Below are 21840 nucleotides of genomic sequence, written 5' to 3'. Positions count from 1 at the left end.
CTATTTTCATGTGCATGGTTTTAAAAACTGTATTCTAGACCATGCACATTATTTTGTTGCCTACCTCCAACCACATTATACCCACCTTGGCAACCGCCCCCATGTTTATGATTTTGTTTACTGGAGAACACCTTTAAAATAAAGATAGGCAATTTAAATTATTTATCATCTGTATGGTTTTTAGACTTGGCGACGATTCAGGGCTGTAGTCTTGTGAATTCACAGAAACTAAATTGAAAAGGGTTTAAGATGGGTTTGAGATGCCTGCAACAACTCTGTGACTATAAGGAGTCACAGAGTTTGGTTTGTTGCACAAAGGTTTTGAATATGTCCAAATTTCAAGTGTTTCCTGTTGTGACAACGACTCACAACAGGAATCTGAAAACCTCTGAAAATGTTTTGAGACACTTTGGAGACTCCTTCACAATCCAGCGTGATACTACATGTAGTTAAGTAACTTGGTGCTCTTAAATGTGAAAGAGTGAAATGATCAGTGTTAGGATGGGTCATTGTTTCTAATCATATTGGTCATATTGTTTGCAATAATGAAACTCATTACAGCATTCTAAGGTCATTCTCTTACTTATGTCTTACAACAGCGGAGCTCTTTTCACAGAGGAATATCATTTATCAGAGCGCAAATGCACAATCAATTCTGGTCTTTGTGAAGTTCTGAGTGACAGCCTCAGCATCAGTCCAATCACTTCAACTTGTCTTGAATGAATCTCACTGACAGAGGAGTGTGAAGCAGAAGAGAGGGTTTTAGTATCAGCAGCAGTGTTGTAGCTTTGACAGTGAGTGCAGGTGAGTTTTACCTGTCGACCTTTGGGCTGGATGGTGGATGCCAGGTCCTGTAGAGATGAAGGATTGATCACAGAAAGAGATTCAGCAAGATAAAAACACAAAACTACATCGTTATAAGAAACAGTTACATGCACGATCATTTGCAATCTAGCTTGGAAAAAAAACAAACAGAAGCAAAAGAGAAAAAAAACAGAGGGCAGTGGATTCTCATCTGTTCCAGCAGATCGAGCTGTGGAGCAACCAAGCAAGCACAGAGCAAGCCAAGCAGCTGCAGCATCAGCACAACCACAGAGTCTGTCTGGAGCCTTGGCGGGAAATAAAGGAGCTGATTGGATGCCCGCTGTGTTGTGTCAGCAGGGAGGCACACCAATTTTTTAACTGAGATATCGGACATGGGAGGGGCCCTAGGCTCAAACAGATTACCAGGGGCAGAGGAGGACTGACACAGGATCGAGTCAGGTGACCTACATCCCAACCCTTCAGCGTCAAATCCAAACGCTACTCAAAGAATGCAAACAAATAGAAGACAATTCATGATAAGGGAACAATTATACAGGAAGGCGGAGACGGTGTGATGAATGAGTCGCACTGGAAGGCACGGAGAGACAAGGGTGTGGGTCTGTCTGTGGTGGAAGGGGTCTGCTGGGGGCGGGGGTCCTTACCAAGATAGAACTGTTAATGCTGGAGTGGCCATTGGCAGGGGACTGTCGTGAGGTGGTGGGGGACTCTTTCTGAAATAAGACACACAGGTCAGCAGCACACAGCAAACACACACTCACACACACACTCACACTCTCCTGGGCAGTGACTGCAGGTAACAGAGAGGATCTGCTTGTAGAACAGAGACCCACCACTGGCGCTGATGTAATGAAATGCGTCACTAAAACATGGCAGCCAGCATCACTAGCATGTCTGTACAGCCTGCACATCTTTACATCACCACAGGGGGGAGCCAAACTGACATGAGATTCTGATAGGAGCAGCGGTGAGCATGAGGTCATCACTATCAGACAGACCAGCACAGCTTAGCCACAAATAAATGTCTGTGTGAGCAGAGGACCAAAAGAGCTGAAGACATCACAACTACAATCATATCAGCTGGAAAATGAGTAAAAAAAGGAAAAATGAAGAAAATAAAATGTATGATAAAAAACCAAGAAGCACTCGGGGAACGCAAACTTCCGCCAAAGCCATAGGGTTATTAAAAAAATAATCTGGATGACCACCAGAATTTAAACAATTGTTTTTATGGACAACCCCAACATTTCCTGAAATCTGATTCAAAGTTTGTTCATTAGCTTTTAAGGAATCTTGCTAACAAACAAACCAACACCATCAAAAACACAACCTCATTGGTGAAGGTAAATTATATTACAAGCAAAACTACTGACATGCAAATTTTAGGCAAACCTGTGGTTTGTGTTTAAGACTTTCAAAATAAAAGTTTTGTTGTTTTGAAAAGTTTTAGACTCCATAATGAAACACAAACAGTGTTTCATCGCATTTTCACTACATTTTAGATGTTTTTTCACTGCTTTCTCAATGCCCATGCTAAAATATTAATAAAATAACATTAATACTAATAATAAATTAAACAATAATGATGTCATTCTTTTATGGAAAGATTTTATGAGTAAATGTCTACCCCAGGAGTACTTCTCAGATTTGCTGGGTTTCTCTTTCTAACAGAACAGCTGTAACGATTTTATTCATCACTGACTCATGTTTACAACTTTTCCATGCTGATACAGCTTTTTTGTCTTGGTTTTTGATTAGTTGTTGGTTTTTAAGCCCCTGGAAAAGTCTGGTGTCGTTGGCTTTAAAATCATGTTTAAATATATTGATATAATCTTATTTTATTAATCAGTCATTTTTCATACAGCATGAAGCCGCTTTAGACAAACTGTAGTAGACCTAAAATCATCACTTTATGAACACAATTAGAATTTAAGATGAAATATTCTAGTGCTGCTATTTAGATTTACTCCTAATAACATTTCAGAGGCAGAGGCACAACACCAAGCTTTTACTCTGAAAACTGTCCGCTCATGCATACTGAATTGTATTTTTTACAATCACTTTAGACACGTTTCTTTTTACAAACTGCATACATGTAAGTGGAAGAGCCTAACAGACAAAACCAAGGATGTTTCAGGTCTTTTGGTCATTCATATTTCTCAGTATTGATCTGAATGAATGTGGTGTGTGATCAGGGGTGGACAAAATGACAAATACCTTAATAAAATAGTTCTACAGATTCTGGTGATGCTTCCTTTTTGTGCCAAGAATCCATCATGTGTTGAATTAAAGATGAAATATTTGTTAATTTAAAATACTTGCCAACAGACAGCACATTCTGACAAGGACTGAAGTCATTAAATCCTTCCAAAACAGGTTTTTGACTCATCAAGACCGAGTTTCTGGATTAAGATTGCCTCTCCCTGTTGTTAACAATGTAAAATTGAAGGTGCACAATGATGTCATGAATTGTGACGATGTAACCAGCAGTAATTATTATAGTGATGTGCTGCAGATAAAATCATTAGTGTTTAACACTGACTGATAAAACAGCAGCAGTTAATGTGCTGTGAAACAGACTGAGAACTGGAAGCATTAAAATACATCAGACTACACGGTGACAGTGAAAAACAACTCCATTCAAAGTAGCTGTCAGGTTTTCAAACAGACAAGCAAACATTGGATCATTTATGAAATACTGCTCCTGGATGTTGATATTTGCTTTTGGCCGCTCCCCTCTGCAGTTGTCGTCACAGAAAGCAAACTTGCACGAGATTTGGCAATAGTTTTATGCTGAACGTCCTTCCTGATGCAACCTGGGCTGGATTCTGCACACAGCAGTCAGCATCTATAACAACTCTTTACTGAAACCAGGGCGATGAGTTACAATAACGTTTAATTTCCCTTTGGGATTAATGAAGTATTTTTGAATTTGAATCGAATTTGAATTCTGCAGTCTCAGGATTACAAGAACGCAACACTGACCATGAAACAGTGCTTCTGGTAAAGCTGACTAATCTTAGACGTCCTTCACACTGGATGACAGCCTCTCTACGCTCTCCACAACCTATCAGAACGTGCCTGTTGTGCTTCAAATTTGGAAAACCTTCTTTAGTGTGAAGACAGTCATGATGCTTCCTGCTATTTTCCACATTCCCGAGATGCTCTCTTATGTTCTTACTCTGCTCTATATGTCCGCAGCATGTTCCCATGACAATACTACCACAAACACTCAGGTTTGCAATCTGCCAGACTGTGTAAGGATGCAGCCATGGGCGGAAATCCCAGGGGGCCAGAGGGGGCTGGAAAATCATAGATTGTTCCCCACATAAATAATTTGAGGAAACTATACTTTTAGGCAATATCACAAACAGAAAGCAAATCCCTCATTTATTTTGGCAAAACGATACATTTATGCCTTTCAAAAATGAACCTTTAACTGGTTAATGTGTTATTTTTCTGCTGCTAGCCTAAATGATTTGCTTCCAGTGAGTAGCTATTATGCAACAGTTCACCATCAATAAATGACATGCCACGTTTTATATATTTTCACTTCTCAATAAAACTAAACATTTGGAACAAGACTGTATTTTCAGCACCTCACAACTCACAACAGTTGTGTGTGAAGGCCCAGCCCTGTAGCTAGCTGCACAAACTGTGTTATATTTCTGTGTTTCTTCTGTAACTCGTAAGAAATTGAAAGGTCATTGTTTCAATGATCTTGACTTGACCTGCAGAAATTTAAAGGCCAATAATTTCAGCCTTGCTGTGGAGGAGTAAACAACATCAGCAATATTTCTGTGCAACACCTCAACAACAATGGCTGTTCAACTGACTCTCGTTTCTAAATGCAAAAAAAGCTGAAGCTGATTTGTTACACAGCTGGATGCTGGAAACATGAGGGGTTATTGTTGTTCTGTTCACCCCTGTAGTGTGTGAATGTGTGAAGATGTAGTGATTGAGGTGTGGGCAGTAATAGGACGGGATCACACAGAGAGGTGTGGCTCGTTCCTGGAGGAAGAGGAGGGGAGTTCCGGTATCTTTGTTGTGAAATTGGTGTGCTGAATATCTGACCCAGCGTCAGCAAAACACACTCACACACACATATGTCACATACACACAATATCCCGGGGTTACACACATACACACGCTCAGTAATCAGGCGAGCCGTTAGTGACTAGATCAGCAGTAAAGAGCCAAGGCAAAGGAGGAGGAAGAGGAGGAAGGGAAGGTGTTACCTCACATGAGGAGCCCTGTGTCCGGTAACTCGGCACTATTTTGAAGGTGATGCTTCCTCGCATCTCCTTCTGTGAACACACACACACACAGCATTGGCAGTTTTAGTTTCAACACATGACCTGACAGCACTGGGATGGGAACAAAAAAGGGTCATTTCAGAATTAAAAATGTTTGCACAGACAATAAAAAAATGTCCTCCTGTCGTAATGAAAAAGCACACCGACATGAGCACAGGTAGCTGTATTTCCAATCTTAGGCTGTGAAATACAAGTGTGTATGTGCTCTCAACAACCAAGCTCCATCTTATATTAAAGATCTTATTGTTCCATATTTTCCTAACAGAGCACTTTGCTCTCAGACTGCAGGTTTACTTGTGGTTCCTGGAGTTTCTAAAAGTAGAACAGGAGGCAGAACTTTCAGTTATCAGGCTCCTTTTTTGTGGAACCAACTTCCAGTTTCTGTCTGTGAGGCTGACACCCTGTCTATGTTTAAGACTAGGATTATAACTTTCCTTTTTCATCAGTCCTATAGTTAGGGTTGGCTTGGGTTTCCTCAGCTATCCCTTAGTTATGCTGCTATAGGCTTAGAGCACTAGAGGACAAAATGGCCACATTTCCTCACTCTGCTGCTGTCTTTACTTGCTCTACTGTAATTATTTCTATTATTAACATGTGTTTTTCTTTTTGTGATGTTTTTTCCCCCTATTAGAACTATACCTGGACCAATCCTTCTGTGTTTGTTTGTGTCTCTTTCCAGTCCTCTCAACACCAAGCTATTCAGGGCCAATGGCAGCACATCCTGATCCTGCTTCTGCTAGAGGTTTCCTCAACAGGAAGTCATTACTTTTAACGGCCACCTTCATGCTTGCTCATGATGGGAGATTGAAACAAAATGAAGATCTGATGCAATCTGAAGGCTCCCTTTGACAGATAGTGTTTATTAAAGGCATTTTATAATCTACTGCATGTGAATGTTTTGTATTATAATAGTGGTTGAAATGACTATAATTGGATTTGAATGTGGATCTGAATTGGATTTATGATTGGACTTGTTTTTCTGTTTGTACAGTGGCCTAAGATGACTTCTGTTATGAACTGGTGCTATATAAATAAACTGGATTGAAATGAATTGGAGAAAAGTCAGGATCTTTAAAGCATCCCCCCCAAAAAATCCAATGGCTCAAAGAATGAATAAAAAACATTATTTTGTTTCATTTTTTTTTAAATAAGTGAAAAAAAATCATGGATTGCTTGTCTGTTATACAAATATTTATGTAACACAAGTTTGTTTTAATCATTTTTGTCCAAGGGTTGTTTTGTGAGGAAAAAAAAGAACCAAAAAAAATTGTGTGAGCTCATTTTCTTACTGCAGAAAAACAATTAAAATCTATTGAACAATAAATGAGATAGGCCTTTTGATAAACAAATCAAATTTGAAGTTGTAGCCAATAGATGTATTTTTAATAACCTTTGCTGTAGAAAGGACGAAGGAGATATAGACACTGGTTTATCACTGTCAGCTACACCAAAAATGGCTCCAGGTGGATATGAAATTGTCATGTCATTTATTATCTATGCTCTTTTAAGTCAATCACTCTAAAAAAAAAAAAAAAAAAATTAATAAATAAAAAATGATCCTCTTTGACTGAATTAGTTTGTTCCCACTTGTCTATCCAGGCTCCGTGATAGCAAACGTGTGACTGGTGCAACAGGCAGAACACATGATGGTCATGACTTGTGTGTCTCTTTGGATCAAATCAATAAGTAAGTGACCAAATGGAAGACTTAACAGGAATTATAAATAAGTGTGTGATGGTATACTGCTGGGAGTCTGCAATTCATTTTGAAAATTGACTTCATCTTCCAATGTCCTACTTGGCTTTTCACTTTCATTTTTGATTTAATGTTCTTTATGTCTCTACCCTCAAACCACTGACTTTCTCCTTCCCGAGGTCTTTTTTTTCTGCTCTCGGCAAAGGCGGACACTTTTTCCTTCTCTCTGTTACCTTCCCCCATCTGCCATGCTTTTTGCTCTTTTTTTTCCTAGCCTCGGTTTATTTTACTTCTGCTCATTTATTGTATTATGTTTTTATGATGTAAAGCACTTTGAACTGCCTTGTTGCTGAAAAGAGAGATATAAATAAGTTTGACTTTGACTTTCAGTGGCCAACACAGACCCCACTCACTCACTCACCAGCATCTTCTGCAGCTGCTCCACTGTCTGGTTGGCCACACTAATGCTGTTGATTTCCCTGATCTCATCTCCAACATGCAACGTTCCTGAAAACAAATGACAAATTAGATAAGCCAAAAATGTAGCAAAGCTTTCCTCCTCATCAGAGAGCTGTGCTACGTTTCCTTTGCACACGTTTTGCTCTTTCTTCATCCACTGTCTCCCATGTGATAAATCAAATGGATGTTAATTAATAGGATGCTATCATCACATCTCAGGCACAGAGGAATGTTGTTTATAAGCCCTTTTTAAAAATACCTGAAAGCTTCTGCTTTCCGAAGATGAAAATGCATCATAAAATAGTAGTTATAAGACTAGAATTCCTTGTAGGAATGTATATTATCTGCCAATATGCCAGAGTGTTAAATCAAGATTGTCTTATGATGAGAATAGATGGGGTTTTAGCCAATTTGGTCAAACCTTGTAAATAAAATAAGGTGCAATCTTAGGTGATACTGCAAGATCTTGTGATCTATTTCCATTTGAAGTCTCTGTTGTAAATGAATCTGAGGTACAATCGCAACAGATTTTTACCTAAATATCTGTAAAAACTGACTGAATTAGAGCCATTTTTGTGCTTACTAAGATCAATTAGCTGTGTTTGGCATCTTGAACTGAAGCCAAATTTTTTAAAAATTTTTATTTATTTATTTATTTATTTATTTATTTATTTATTTAACCAGGTAAACCCCATTGAGATCCAGATCTCATTTTCAAAGGGGACCTGGGCAGAAATCTGCAGTACACAGCAACCTGGTTACAAAAACGAAATTGATTAATGCATATACACAGGTATAAAAATATAAAATAAATTTGAAAACAGTGACACTGTTTAAAAGAATCTCGTTGCCTGTTTTTAAGAATCGCTCGAAATAAGTCCAGTGAAATCAATTCTGACATCTTGAGTTCAGACTGGAGCTGATTCCAGGCTAAAGGAGTTGTAGATGTAAACCCAATTTATTTTTTTTTATTTATAGCCTTTTGAAAGTTTAATTAAAATTTGTCCAGTGGTTCATGAGATATTTTGCTCACAGACAGAGTTGATTCCAATAGATAGAGGCGAATACGTCAACAAAGATGTCACACAATCAGGTAGCTCTTAGAGTACAAGTTAAATATAAACCTAAACACAGGAAGAGTGCGGAAACTTATTTCTACAACCATGACATGAAGGAAAACAAAAAAAGATAAAATTATATTCTGGTGCTAACAGAAATCCCCTTTTGTTTGAGATCATTTTAGATGGTATCTCAAAGATCACAACAGTTCATGCCGGAGGAAACCAAACTAAATGTGCAGAGAAACAATATAACACCAAACATAACATCTGAGCGAATGAATGTGCAATAAATGTAGAACATTTTGGAAAATCTGGTCCCGTTATTAGAAGATTTAATGAGACTGTGTTTGAAACTATGATTGAATGAATGATATTTAATGAGATTTGCTTTTCATTTTGCTCTGAAATTTGAGAAAAAGTAACAAACTCTACCCTCACAGATCCACAACTTAACATATTCACTTTATCAACACACACCAGAAAAAAGCAGCTAAATCCAAGCTAGAAATGCTTTAAAATGCTGTCGAAAAAACAAAACTGTTTCAGGCTTTATTTAAAAAAAAATTCTTTTTCTTAAAAAAAACCCATTAAATTTATTAATTTAATGATAACTACACAAGCAGAAAAGTGACACAGATTAATCAGTGAGTCATGTTTTATTTAAAGTGTTTGACAGGAATATGAATCATATTTTTTTCTGTGAAGCTCTTTTGTGATTACAGATTTTTTCAAGACTTCACTCTCATAGAAAATCAATATGCCGTGTAATGATGGTTTTATGAAGTCATTTATAAAATGTCCTTTATAAAGCAGCAGTAAAAGTGAAACTGTACCTTGTCTGTGGATCATCCCTCCATGCATTATCCTTGCAACGATGCAGTGGTTGGAGTCGTTCATCTTCAGCGTGATGCCCTGAGTGACACAAACACACCTACCATCAGTGATACATGGCAAAAGGTTGTCAAAAATGTGGAAGCACCATTCAATGAGCTGCTGACAGAAATTGAAAATCCAATTTTTTCCATGGTCTGTAAACGCACCACAGCTAATTTACACTAGCATGTCTTTGATGTGTAGTTTTTTAATGACTGAGGAAAACTTGAAGTTAGTTCTATGAAGTCTGTAAAGTGTTTAAAAATACAGACAGCGGAAGAACAAAAGGTGTCAGAGGTGACTCAAAGAAAAGTATTCTTATGGAACTATATAAGCTTGTTTAAATATAAGGTTTTTATTTATAAATACCGGCTGCCTCTTAAATAGTTGACGATAAGGCCTGTCCCGAAAAACAATAAATCAATTAATCGCACAATAAATTAAAATGAGGTTAATAAGTTTCATTTATCTGCGTTATTGTTTCTTCGTGTCTCTCTCTCTTTCACTGGGGGACGAAAGGCTCCGGTGCTCTTCACTGACCCCTCCCTTTCTCCTAAAGTCAGGTGGCGTGGCCTATCACATCAGGTAGCCAGCTGAGGCGCCTCTGCTAGTACCTCTTTAGCATTAGCCCCTGTGAGAAGTTAGCAAGCTAAAGAAACGCTGTTTGATATTGGGGGGAAAAACTAAATGGAATTGGTTTCAAGGTGGAAGTAACAGCAGCGGTGTGGGAGCACTTCGAATTCAAACCAAATGACAGAGGCGACCCGCTGAACCTTTGTGAGCCGGTATGTTGTATTTGTGCTTCTGTCGCCGTGTGCTTTTGTTAGTTTGCACTTTGTTTATAAAACTGGCAGATTTGCCCATCTTCTCTATATAAAACTAATGATTATTACTTTTTGAAGGACAGTATAGTTTACAGACCGTTCTGTTTTGGTTGAATGTAGGTTTTATTTCCATTTAGTTTTTTTTGTTGTATTTAGTTTTTATTCACGTGCATTTTTTTGTTAACAGAGGCTGAGAGTCCATTTTGTTTTTGTTTTCGGTTGTTTTGTTTATTTTGTGTTCAATTCTAGTGTTAAGTATTTTTCGAAATTAAAGTTTACTAATCTTTGAGAGGATGTACTTGCACTATTGTGTTATTATCATTACATTAGTTTAAAACGGCCTCCAAACGATATTATCGTTTATCACAATAATTTCAGAGACAATTAATCGCCCAGTAATATTTGTTATCCTGACAGGCCTAATCACAATATAAATTCAGCTTCCTATAGGAACAAGAGAGAATTCAGAAGACAACAGGACAGTTGAACGAATTAAAGAAAAGTTGCTTTATTTCAACGTTTTGAACCTTCTACTTCCACCAGTTACGGAAATATTTATTGTCAGCTGGTTGAAAAACTTCAAGCCAAGGTAGGGTATATATTCCACACAAAGACTGCTTACAGATAGTGATGCTATCCACAGACACCTCTGGCTGCATTAAATACTAATAAAAATATGTTTAAGACAGTTAAAAATGTCAACATCATAATAATTTTGTTTTTGGTTTACTAAAATAGTAAAAAATGATTTAATTGTAAAGCTGCACACAGCACAATGAATCTGTATCACACCCACTCTTCGGTGTACTGTAAACTCCACTCCAATAAATAAGTATAAATAATGATTGTTCACGGCAGAATGGCTTGTTAAATTACTGTATATAGTTTAACTATAAACCAGACATTTTTCTTCACAAATGTTACATAAGACACAACTGCAATTTATTTGAAATGGAAATCCTGAAGAAAAAAAAAGACCATTATAAACTAACTTTGTAAACTGTAAAAAGTAAGAAAGCTTGTGGTTGTTTGATTGTTTCTCTGTTGTAACAATGCTTTTTGGCAATAACTTTTATACCACTGGAAAGCCTGTTTATTTCCTCTTAAATGGTCTCACATTTGTTGAGAAAATGCATTTGTGGGTTGAGCTGCAGTGTTAAGTTTGTATACTAAGCTCGTGAATCTTAATAGCTTATTCTGCTATTGACTCCAGCAACTAGTGGCAATCTTATATCTCCACAGTCTGGGACTGAACTCCATCCTGCAAAATGACAATGTTTCCGTCTTACAGAGTGGGGTTCATCAGAGACTACCTCCAGAATTTGGCAGTGGAGAGGATGGAATGACCTGCCTGAAGTCCTGACCTCAACCCCACTGAACACTTGTGAGTTCAGCTTGGACGAGATGTTCATTTCAAAGTTCATTTCACAACCACATTAGCTGACTTGTGACAAATGCTGGTTGAAGAACAGGATGCCATCCAACATCCCACAATATGTCCTGTTTCTTTAGACTTCAACTGTCCAATCCATTAAACAAAACCAAAAAGTCAAAGGCATCAATAAGCTGTTTGGCACTGGCAAAGAAGATTCGCCAGTTTTTCATGGGTGAAACCCAAATACTGAAGTCTGCTGCTCAATCCACAAATGCATTATCCTAACAAATGTGCCATCATTTAGGGTCAAATAAACTGACTTTCCAATGATATAAGATTTACTGAAAAGAAGCATTGTTAGAACAAAGAATCAATCAACTCAACCAAACACAAATTTCCTTACTTTTTGTGCTAAGTTACAGAGCGTTCTCTCTGCACATGCAGGGGAAGAAAGCTCTGGAATCTTGAGCAGTTTTGGAGAAAAAAAAGTTTTTACTGTAAACATTTATTATAATCAGACAAGTCGAAAAGTAAAAAAGGCCTAAATAATGTTATTGATCACAATTGTTTGTCAGACGTTTGCTATGCTTTGTTTGTGAGAGTCAGTACCATCGGCTCATCTGTGTTCTTCTGGAACTGGACCAGACGCACTCTGGTGACGTTCTCCAGGTCCATGTCGCCATTGGCGCTCTCCGGAGAGTCTCCGTTCAGGTATGGCGAGGTGGGTGGAGGGGTCACCCGCAAAGCGTCATCACTGTAAACCTCGTGGGCGACCACGTCGTGGGCCTGCAGCAACGCCTGTGTTCACACAGAAACGCAGACTCACAGTAGGTCACAAGGAATACAAAGAAAAGTTGGCGAACTGAAAATGCTGCCAACTTTTCAGATGCTAAACCAGAAACAAACGAAGAGGGAGGTGGGGAGTTAAAATGGTTGATTTTTAAAATCTTGTCAAAGGTTTATTGTATGACACACTGAAGATCTTGAGTTGGACTGAGTGCAGCCATTTTAACATTAAGATAAAGTTGCTCCATTCATGTTGGCACAAAAAAGATTAAAAAAATGTATTACCTCAATCTCAAAAACTCATCACACAGAAAAGACAGATCCTTCTGGAGCTCCATGAAACATGAACAGCCTTCCCTGTTAAATGTCTTATGGGTCTGCCTGAACCCAAACCCCCCACAGAACCCATACACGTTAAAGGTCAACATTCTTTCTCTTTTTAAAAGATTTTAGAACCTGTAAAAAGTGACTACCTCTATATTTTCTCTTTTCCACCACATTGATTTTTGTGCCGAATCAGAGCAAGAGCTCAACTTAAAACCAGTTTGTACCGTTTCCAAGGTCCAAGCTCTACCTCTTGGACATGAAAATTGCTGGCCCAGAAGAAATGTACAACACTGGAATACATGAAGCTAAACATTACAATGGTTATTGCGATAATAAACAACTTTCAACAAAGAAAATACATTAGTAAGTTTATTTTCTGGCAAACACAGCTCATACCCTTTTTGAAGAGCCAGATAGCCCTACCTTTTGACCTCTCAACTACATCACAAAAATTGGGACACCCTAATCCTTTGGTGTGAATATGCAAAATGTAGAGGAGCAAAATAATGTGCATGACTTTATGCACTGCCGCTCAGGTCAAGACCAAATGGTTTGTTGACCACAGAGTCTCAAAAACAGAATTCGAAAGGACTCCAACTGAAAATCCACCTGTTATCCTGCAGTTCTGAGTCACCAACTACTCTCAAACAGTCACAGCTCAGTGAGATACTACTTCTAGGGAGAAGGAATGTAATAGGATTTGGCTTCTCAATCCAAGAGAAGTGAAACTTAAGTATGAATATCAAATTCACACAGCAGTGATAGTTTGTAAGTTCACTAGCTAGTTTGTCCCTTTTTTATTTTTCAGTAATTCTACTGTGATTCATTCCCAGTCACTATATTTAATTTAACTTAGAGAGTTGGCTTTTCAAAAACTTTACAAAAGCTGACTGCTGTTTATAAAAGCAGAGTGCTGATATAAAGATGCTGGTTTGCAGGTAAATGAACACTGCTCTGTCTATCACTATGATGTGGTTTTCTACAGATATTCTAAATAGACTGAAGGATGGTTGAAACTATAAATGTATGTTTAAGGTTATGTAATGATGCAGTCCTGTAGTGGCTCTTAGACCAATTTTAAAATCCAACCAGGTCTGATCAGACTCAAGCCAACACCAGCACTTAAAAACAGGTATAATCTGCAGTCGGAGTACTGATTCTGATTCTCTGCTTTGCTGTACGTTTTGTTCAGGAATCAACGAACACACACCCACACCCCGTTTCCACAAGTGACTGGTCTGTAGCCTTAGTGTCTGACTTGGAGCAGGATGTCTTGTGGAGCTGCGGAGCATTCAGCTTACCTCCTCTGACAGTCATAGAGGCCCTTGAGTGGCACTTTAGCAAACTGATTTGAACTTCAGAGAACAGCTATCAAACCTTAGTAAGGAGTGGAAATCTGTCACTATCTTTCTTCAGCTTTACACATACACAAAGAGAAAGAGAAAAATACATAAACACAGAGTCAAAGGAGATGATCACATAAGACACAGTGACATGAAGGCAATGGCAGAGTTATGGGCTCATCAGGGTAAGAAGAGAGGCAGATGAAGTGTTGCACCCATCATGCCTAGTGCCTACTGTACAAGCCTGTGGGGGCAGTGCTATGATCTGGGGTTGCTGCAGTTGGTCAGGTCTAGGTTCAGCAACAGTATGAGCTCAAAGAATGAGGTCAGCTGACTACCTGAATATACTGAATGACCAGGTTATTCCATCAATGGATGTTTTCTTTCCTGATGGCACGGGCATATTCCAAGATGACAATGCCAGGATTCATGTGGCTTGAATTGTGAAAGAGTGGTTCAGGGAGCATGAGACATCATTTTCACACATGGATTGTCCACCACAGAGTCCAGACTTTAACCCCATTGAGAATCTTAGGGATGTGCTGGAGAAGGCTTTGTGCAGCAGTCACACTATGCCATCATCATAATGAAAAATTAATGCAACAGTGGATGGAAATAAATCTTGTGACCAATGTTCCCTCTAAGCTGTGCGCTTGCGCAATTGCGCACTGCTCGCACATTCTCAGTGCACAATAAAATCTATGCAGCGCATAAAATACAATCCAACTTAAACTGGACATTGAGCTCAGACATCAGTTTTTGACTTTGAAAAGTGCTATATAAATAAATTTCACTTCATTTCACTTGACTATGGACCAATAACATATAATGATCCAACTCAGTGAGTCACAGGTGTCCAGCCAATGATACGATATGGTTCACTTCCGCTACGCAGCCAATCATCGCATACTATTGCGCTGTGGCACCGTGCAGATTTGCTAGGTAGGAACAGTGCGGCGGAGTTAAGGGACACGAAAGCTAAGATGGAATTGCTGTCGGACCTTGTGCAAATAGAAGAACAAGTGGTGAAACTGGGTGAGATTTTTTTTTTTTTTTTGAGTGAGAAAGGTTTGCTCTGCAAAACATGCGGCGAAGCAAAGTAGCAAGCGAGTTTTCAGAGGGAAAAATGTGGACTGAATGGCAGTTGGACTACCTCAAGCGTCACATTCACAAAAGTCATTTGAATGCTGTTGGAATTGTACGATGACGAAGATAGGAAAAGGGATCGGTACATTATTGCAGGAGAGCGCAAAAGACATAGAGAAAAGGAACGAGCTGCTACACAAAAGAAAATCGGATCCTGAGCAAGTTAAAGTACTCATTGACAATATTTTACCTGCCATCAAAATGAATGCATCAATGCTGTCAGTTCAACAAATCCATGATCACATGGCAAAGTATGTGAGTATACCAGAAAGCTGGTGAAGCAAAAACTATGCTTTTGAATTTGTGAACTCAATCAATGAGAACGTGCAGAATGAGACTATGTGCAATGTTAAAAATGCACCCTGGCATACCCTCATAGTTGATGAGAGCACCGACATAACAGTACACAAAATGCTAGTCGTATATATTAAATACAGGAAGGAAAATGATGTGAACTATAAAACTGTGTTTGGTGGCATTATCCAGCTGACAGCATGCACTGCTCAGGATATTATGGAGGCAATAACTCAAACAAACATGGACTGGACATGCAGAGAATGGTGATGCTGATGTCCGATGATGCTTCAGTAATGCTGGGAAAACACAAGGGAGATGCAGCTTTGTTAAAGTGCCAAATACCACACCTAACTGAACAACATTGTGTGGCCCATAGAGAGGACTTGGGTATTGATGATGCCTGGAAAGATGTGCCTTTGATGAGAGATGTAGAAACTCGTCTTAGAAGTGTGTATTCCACTTTCTCCCGGTCAGCTGTGAAGAGGGGCAAAATGGAGGATCTAGCAAGGATTCTTGAGGAAGATACACTGTCATTCAGGCCTCTGAACGAAGTGCGATGGCTGTCGTGGCACCAAGCTGTGAATGCTTTTCTGAGGAACTACACTGTGCTTGAAGAATATTGCAAAAGAGAATTCACTGATAACAAAGATCCAGTGGCAAAATACTGCTACAAAAAGCTGAGTGATTCCAAGTTCAAGGTTACTTTCCCTGCTCTGGGAGATGTTTTAGGTGAGCTGGCACAACTCTGCCTGTCTTTTCAAAGACGCAACCTGACTGTGATGGAAGGACACTGCTTTGCAAGAGCAAAGACTGACAAGTTGCGTTCCCAATACTTGAAGGAGAAGGACGTACAGTGGAGTGACCAAGTCAAAGAGGCAATGGGGACCTCATCAACTGATGGCAGAAATACTGGTGGGATTACTCTTTTTATTAGTAAGCTCTGTGATCACATGGATGCTCGTTTTCCAGAGGATGAATTAAAGGAGTGGTCAGCATTTGACATTGAAGCATTGAGCTCAGACATCAGTTTTGACCATGGATCAGACAGAGCCATCAACCTGGATAAAGTGTACAACCATTGGAGAAGTGAGAAAGACAGACGTGAAAAAACTGTGTAATTAAATATTTTACAGACAAGGAGTTACAACAATTTATACAGTATCACCAGCTAGAGCACACATTTCTTTGTGCAGAATGTGAATGTTTTAATGTGAACAAAAGGTTATGTCTGAAAGGTGTAATGTCTCATTTCTCACCATGGCTAAAGCAGGACTCTTACATATAACATACAATGCATCTCATGAACAACGTTTTTGTTTTTTCATTTTAAATGGGACAAATCATTTATATTAAAAGCAAGTTGCTGCTGTAATCTGATTCTTTTAATAAGCCACGTAACTTGTTATGATCCCAGATTTATAACAGGTGTAATACTGGTGTGTGGCCATAGTGTGCACACCTGATGTTACTCACAGTGGTCCTCAGTGTACTCAGGCAGCTTGTGTGTATGCCCAGACACATGAAAAATTAGAGGGAACATTGCTTGTGACATTGGAGAAGCTTACTGAAACAATGCCACATGCGTGCCGTAATCAAAGCTAAAGGTGGTCCAACAAAATGTTAGTGTGTAACTTGTTTTTAGTGGCAACTTTTTTTTTTGGCCAGGCAGTGTATAATACTCTGTTCAAAACCTAAGATAAAAAGTAAAATCATCCAACGGAACTTCAGAAGTCATCTGAATCATATTCTCGATCACCATAAAATGTAATGAATTTTTTGTAACAATCCCAACATTTCCTTAAAATTTCATCCATATCTGTTAACTATAGGTTTTATGCAATCTTTCTAACAGACAGACAAACAAAGAAAAGAAGAAAATAATCTCCTTGGCGGAGGTAACAAAAGGGTCACCTGCTGGAGCATAGACAAGGTTTTAACAAAGAAGTCATCTGTGACCTTGAAATCAATAGGCATCATCCTTGACCCATAAGGTGTTCTACTGTGCAGTTTGACATTCCTACGTTACACGGTTGCAGAGTTAGAGCAAATGATCACCTGTAACCTTGGAATTTGACAGGATAAGCACCAAGATTTAATTACCTGTTCCTTGTACCATGTTTGACATTTCCTGAAAATGTGTTCATAACTTTTTGAGTTATCTTGAGCACAGACAGGCAGACAAACAAACACAATTGAAAACATAACCTCCTTATCAAAAAGAAGTTTTGTGAAACTGCCCACATCCTATTTTCTGCATGATACATTTTTTTGTGAAAGTGAAACATGTACGTAGCAGCAGCTGTTAGAGTACATATAGTTATTATTATTATTATTTTGGCAAAGCACCTCTTTCTTTTTTTTAAAACTTACATCCAATCTGACTTTGTAAGCCACATTGCCAAATATGATGTAGCCAATGAGTGACTGTTTTGTGACACCAGTTGTACAATTGATCAGTGACCAGTTTGACTGAAAATGTGAAGACACTGCACACTAACATGGAATACAAATTGTTGACTAAACAGCAGCAAACTCTGTTTATCTCCTAAAACTAAAGGCAAAAGGGCAAGGATGTCTCTGCCTGTGTCTGTGTGTATGTTCATTTGTCTGTACTGTTAGCACAGTATCTGAAGGATCTGTTGACAGATTTAAATAAAATTGTCAAAGTTGTCACTGAATGTACGTCTACAACTGATCAACTTTTGGAGTCACTCCAATTTAAGAAGGCTACCATAAAACAGCTATACTTTAATCAGTTTTACACATGTTAAGCTAAGATTTAGTGTGATAGTAGCTGAGAGTTATGCCCAAGATAAAGTCCAAGTGCTAGACATCATCTGTGAACATATTGTGCTGAGCAAACTAGTGATTAAAACCAGAGAATCATGAATATTAAGTTGTTTCAGAAGAAGCCACAGAAGTTGCTGCCTTCTTTAAAGACTGCAGGCTTGTCTGTGCTCAAACGACAGATAATAAAAGTTTATAGTTGTTATCAAGTTTAAGTACTGTCCTAGTAAATCAAGTCGATGCATCATTTGAAGAAAAAATATAGCAAAGTTCTGAACATCTGTTTACAAATGCAAAGCAAAAACTACTGCAGGAAGTGCGCTGACTCTTCCCACGCTGTTTACTACTCTGAAGTTATGGGTGTTGAACTCAAAATTTATGCCTCAAACTGATTGGGTAGTGACACTTTGATCACAGGTCAAACTGCTGATGGTTTCCAGTGTAATGCAGCTTCTGAAAATGAAACAGATTTTGAAGTTGGACAACAGCTTAAACTGATTTTTGACTCAGGAAAAAAAAAAACAGCATTAGGGTTACAGTTTTATGAACATTTGAAATTTGTTATCATTTGATCTGAATTTTTACTTCACTTTCAGGACCTGCAGCAGAAGAAGAAAAGATAAATTGACAATTTTATCGTGATTGAGTTGTCACCATCCAACCAGTTTGAGGCTTAAAGTCAGGGTCAAAGTTCACACTTCAGTCACACAGTGTACAGGCTTTGATTGTTGAGCTTTGCATGTAGTGTTCTGACTTCAAAGGTAATGCTACAGTTTTAAGCAAAGATCTTGTGCAAACTGTTAGTGCTGGAAATCAGACTCAGCTACAACCACACCAAATTTGAAGTCAAACTGTAAAACTGAGTTAAAGCCATTTTGTGTTTTTTAAAGTCACAGTTAGCAAAATATCTCATAAACCACAGAATGGATTATAATAAAACTTTCAGAAAGTAATCATTGGATGTTCATCTACAATTGAATACCGTTTTCAATAATCATTCTAACTTAAGATGGCCACCACAGCTAATCATATTAACTTATACAGAAATAGCTATAAGACTTCAAAATCTGATGGGGTAGTAGCTAATAGTCATTCACAACACATTCTCTTGAGCATGATATCATATGAGATAGTGCATAATGTTATTTTCAAGGTTTGACCACAACTGTTCCAACTCTGTCGTTTCACATCATAAGACGATCTTGGTCTAAAACTCTGGCATGGATGATATGCATGGAGGTGGATGATGATATGCATTCCTTGAAGGAATGCTAGGCCTTTATTAAGCAGATCTTATAATGAAAACATATTTTTTTGATAAAATGTTAATTTGATAACAACATTAAGCTTCACTAAAATTCCAGAACAAATACATGAGAGTCACCTTTAAATAAATAATTGGTTTTCCTTTGAGGTTGGTTGGTTAACACTAGAGAGACAAATTCAAAACACACACTGCTTGTATTTTATTTGAGATAATGTCAAACTGACAAAACCTAACACCACAAAAACACACTCAATTTTCAAAGACCGTGTTCTTTCTTAATAACATGTTATCCTTTTTTAACTAAAAAATCTATTTAGATCCACTACCACAATGTAACACTAAAGTAACTGAATCCTGTCACACTTTGTCTGCACTTGGTTCTTGTTTTTAACTCGCTGGAATGTAGAACACACCAGCTTACCCAGTTACAGCGTGACGAAGGGGCCAGGCTTCTGACCTGACACAGGTCATCACATCAGACATGCCTTAATGACCTTCAGCTACAGCTTTTCACCTTTCATATTAATTACTCATCTTTTCCCTTTTCTCCAAACTCTCAGTTTTCTGTTGTTTGTCTGGTTCTTTCTCATGCGTCTCCTCCCTCTCTGATGTAAAAAATGAGCAGGTCATTGATCAGAGAGAAAATCGGATGCAATAATGTGTTTAGACAGGCCTTGAGGGACCATGACCTCAGATTCATTTCATTAGAATCTCTCCTGGTTGCTGATGTTCAAGGTAAAATATGTTTTAGTTTTATATCTTGATTGGATAAAGTCAAAGAAGCTAAAACAATTTGCTCATATCATTAACAAAGTTGATAATAGTCTTATTTTAGCTACTTATTTCACAAAGCAAAAACAGAGGGAATAAGAGCATCTGCTTCAATTTTGATTAGAAATATAGTCTTTGTTAAGTGGCCTTAAAGGCTTTGGTTTTACTGACTCTGTTTTTGTGTCTTTTTCTCGACTCACCATGAAATGTGGCTGTGTCAGTATCCGTCTGAGTTCCTTAGCTTCGTACTTCTCAGAGTAGCAGGAGATTTCTTCCAGGACCTGAGGAAACGCAGAGAGAAGAGTTAGTTTTGAGGTCCTGCAGCTTCTCTTTTACTTTCTTATCAGACGGCTCACACCTGTACCCTCTTATTGTACCTGTTGCACCTTAAACAGAAAAGTCTCTGACCCCACAGCCCCACTCAGACCTCCTTGACACCTCTCTCAATGCCTCCAGAGCCAATGTGAGACAACCTTCAGACATCCCAAAGCAAGACAAGGAATGTGGTCAAGACTTTGCCCCTCCTCTTCTGCCCATTTGATGTGACCTGGTTTGATGTCAGCTCCTGTTAGCTGTGCCTGACTGGTGAGTGTAGCACTGTGGAGGTGAGGGCTCTGAAAAGTGTGTGTGTATGTACATGCACTAAATCCTGCTTGTGGATTTGCTGTTTCGTAAGCAGAGGAGTGTGTGTACATTCAGGTAGTCATTATCTTTCAATCACATTCACTTGTTACACTCAAGAAAAATCACTTACTGCTTTATCAGAGCCATATACTACAATGTGTTATCATTACAAGTCCTCTGTAATTTAAGTCATTATAGTTCTTATACAACTTCACCTTCTTACAATTAAGACCCTCTTCACATTGAAAGGCGTCCCCATTATGATGGGGAAATATAACCCAGATAATGGGTGATCTTTGCAGGATCTTGGCAAGGTCTTCAGCCACAAATGCTGGCCAACAACCTTGATTGTGATGAAGTCATGAAAACCACCAACTACCAACTAGAACTGCAAGCAGTTATCAACGGGTTCCAAGCCCCCACGCTCCGCCCCTGTCCGCGCGCTCCGACCCCGGCGTCTCGCCGGCGTGGCTTCGCCGCCTCTCTCGGCGAGCGGGCCGAGTCAAAGCTCGCCAGGACGGTGCGTACTCAAAGGCGCTTCGTAAGAAGCAACGGTAGAATTTGTGAAGAAAGCTCGGGAAGGAAAAGCTAATTGTCATTTGATACCACACAGAGGCACAGAAATAAATTCATAAAAAATTCAATATTTATTTGAAAAGTACAAAAATATTCTCAGATGATCAAGTGTACATCTGTAATAATATGCATTTCTCTCTATGTCTCTAAACAAAATGCTTTTCCAATAGAAGATTGTTCAATGCGATTTTATGGTACACTTGGTCAAGTAATTAAATTCATAAAAAATCAAGAGTACATAAAAGAATTAACAAAATATTCTCAGATGATCAAGTCTACACCTGTAATAATATGCATTTATCTTTATGTCCCTAGTTCCAATGCTGTTTCAGTAAAAAAATGGTAACTGTAATGTTATACCACAATGAGCGAAGAAAATATTCATAAGAAATCCATAACTCTTCCAAAAATCACCAAAATATTCTCTAATGACCATGCCTACACGTGGAATAATATTCTTTTATTTCTATGTTACTGGATTGAACACATTC

The 21840-nt window shown here is 38.5% G+C and overlaps 1 protein-coding gene across 12 annotated transcripts in view; it reads right to left on the bottom strand.

Moving 5' to 3' along the window:
- The window catches only part of caska (calcium/calmodulin-dependent serine protein kinase a), a 253773-nt gene that overhangs the window by 36617 nt on the left and 195316 nt on the right, over positions 1-21840 (bottom strand). For 8 of the 12 annotated variants that reach the window (XM_017429054.3, XM_025008787.2, XM_017429055.3 and 5 more), the window contains 7 exons: positions 20350-20430; positions 12035-12223; positions 9187-9265; positions 7255-7340; positions 5061-5129; positions 1467-1535; positions 816-851 (listed from right to left, as the gene is read on the bottom strand). In XM_017429054.3, the coding sequence (XP_017284543.1) occupies positions 816-851; positions 1467-1535; positions 5061-5129; positions 7255-7340; positions 9187-9265; positions 12035-12223; positions 20350-20430 (609 nt within the window). The remainder of the gene's footprint in view (positions 1-815; positions 852-1466; positions 1536-5060; positions 5130-7254; positions 7341-9186; positions 9266-12034; positions 12224-20349; positions 20431-21840) is intronic. The other 4 variants (XM_025008789.2, XM_025008790.2, XM_037976285.1 and 1 more) reach the window with 1 other exon arrangement.

Source organism: Kryptolebias marmoratus, linkage group LG6 (assembly GCF_001649575.2).
Source record: "Kryptolebias marmoratus isolate JLee-2015 linkage group LG6, ASM164957v2, whole genome shotgun sequence".
In the NCBI taxonomy this organism is placed as follows: Eukaryota; Metazoa; Chordata; class Actinopteri; order Cyprinodontiformes; family Rivulidae; genus Kryptolebias; species Kryptolebias marmoratus.
The sequence above is the reverse complement of the archived record's forward strand: the minus strand, read 5'-3'. Positions and strand labels throughout refer to the sequence as shown.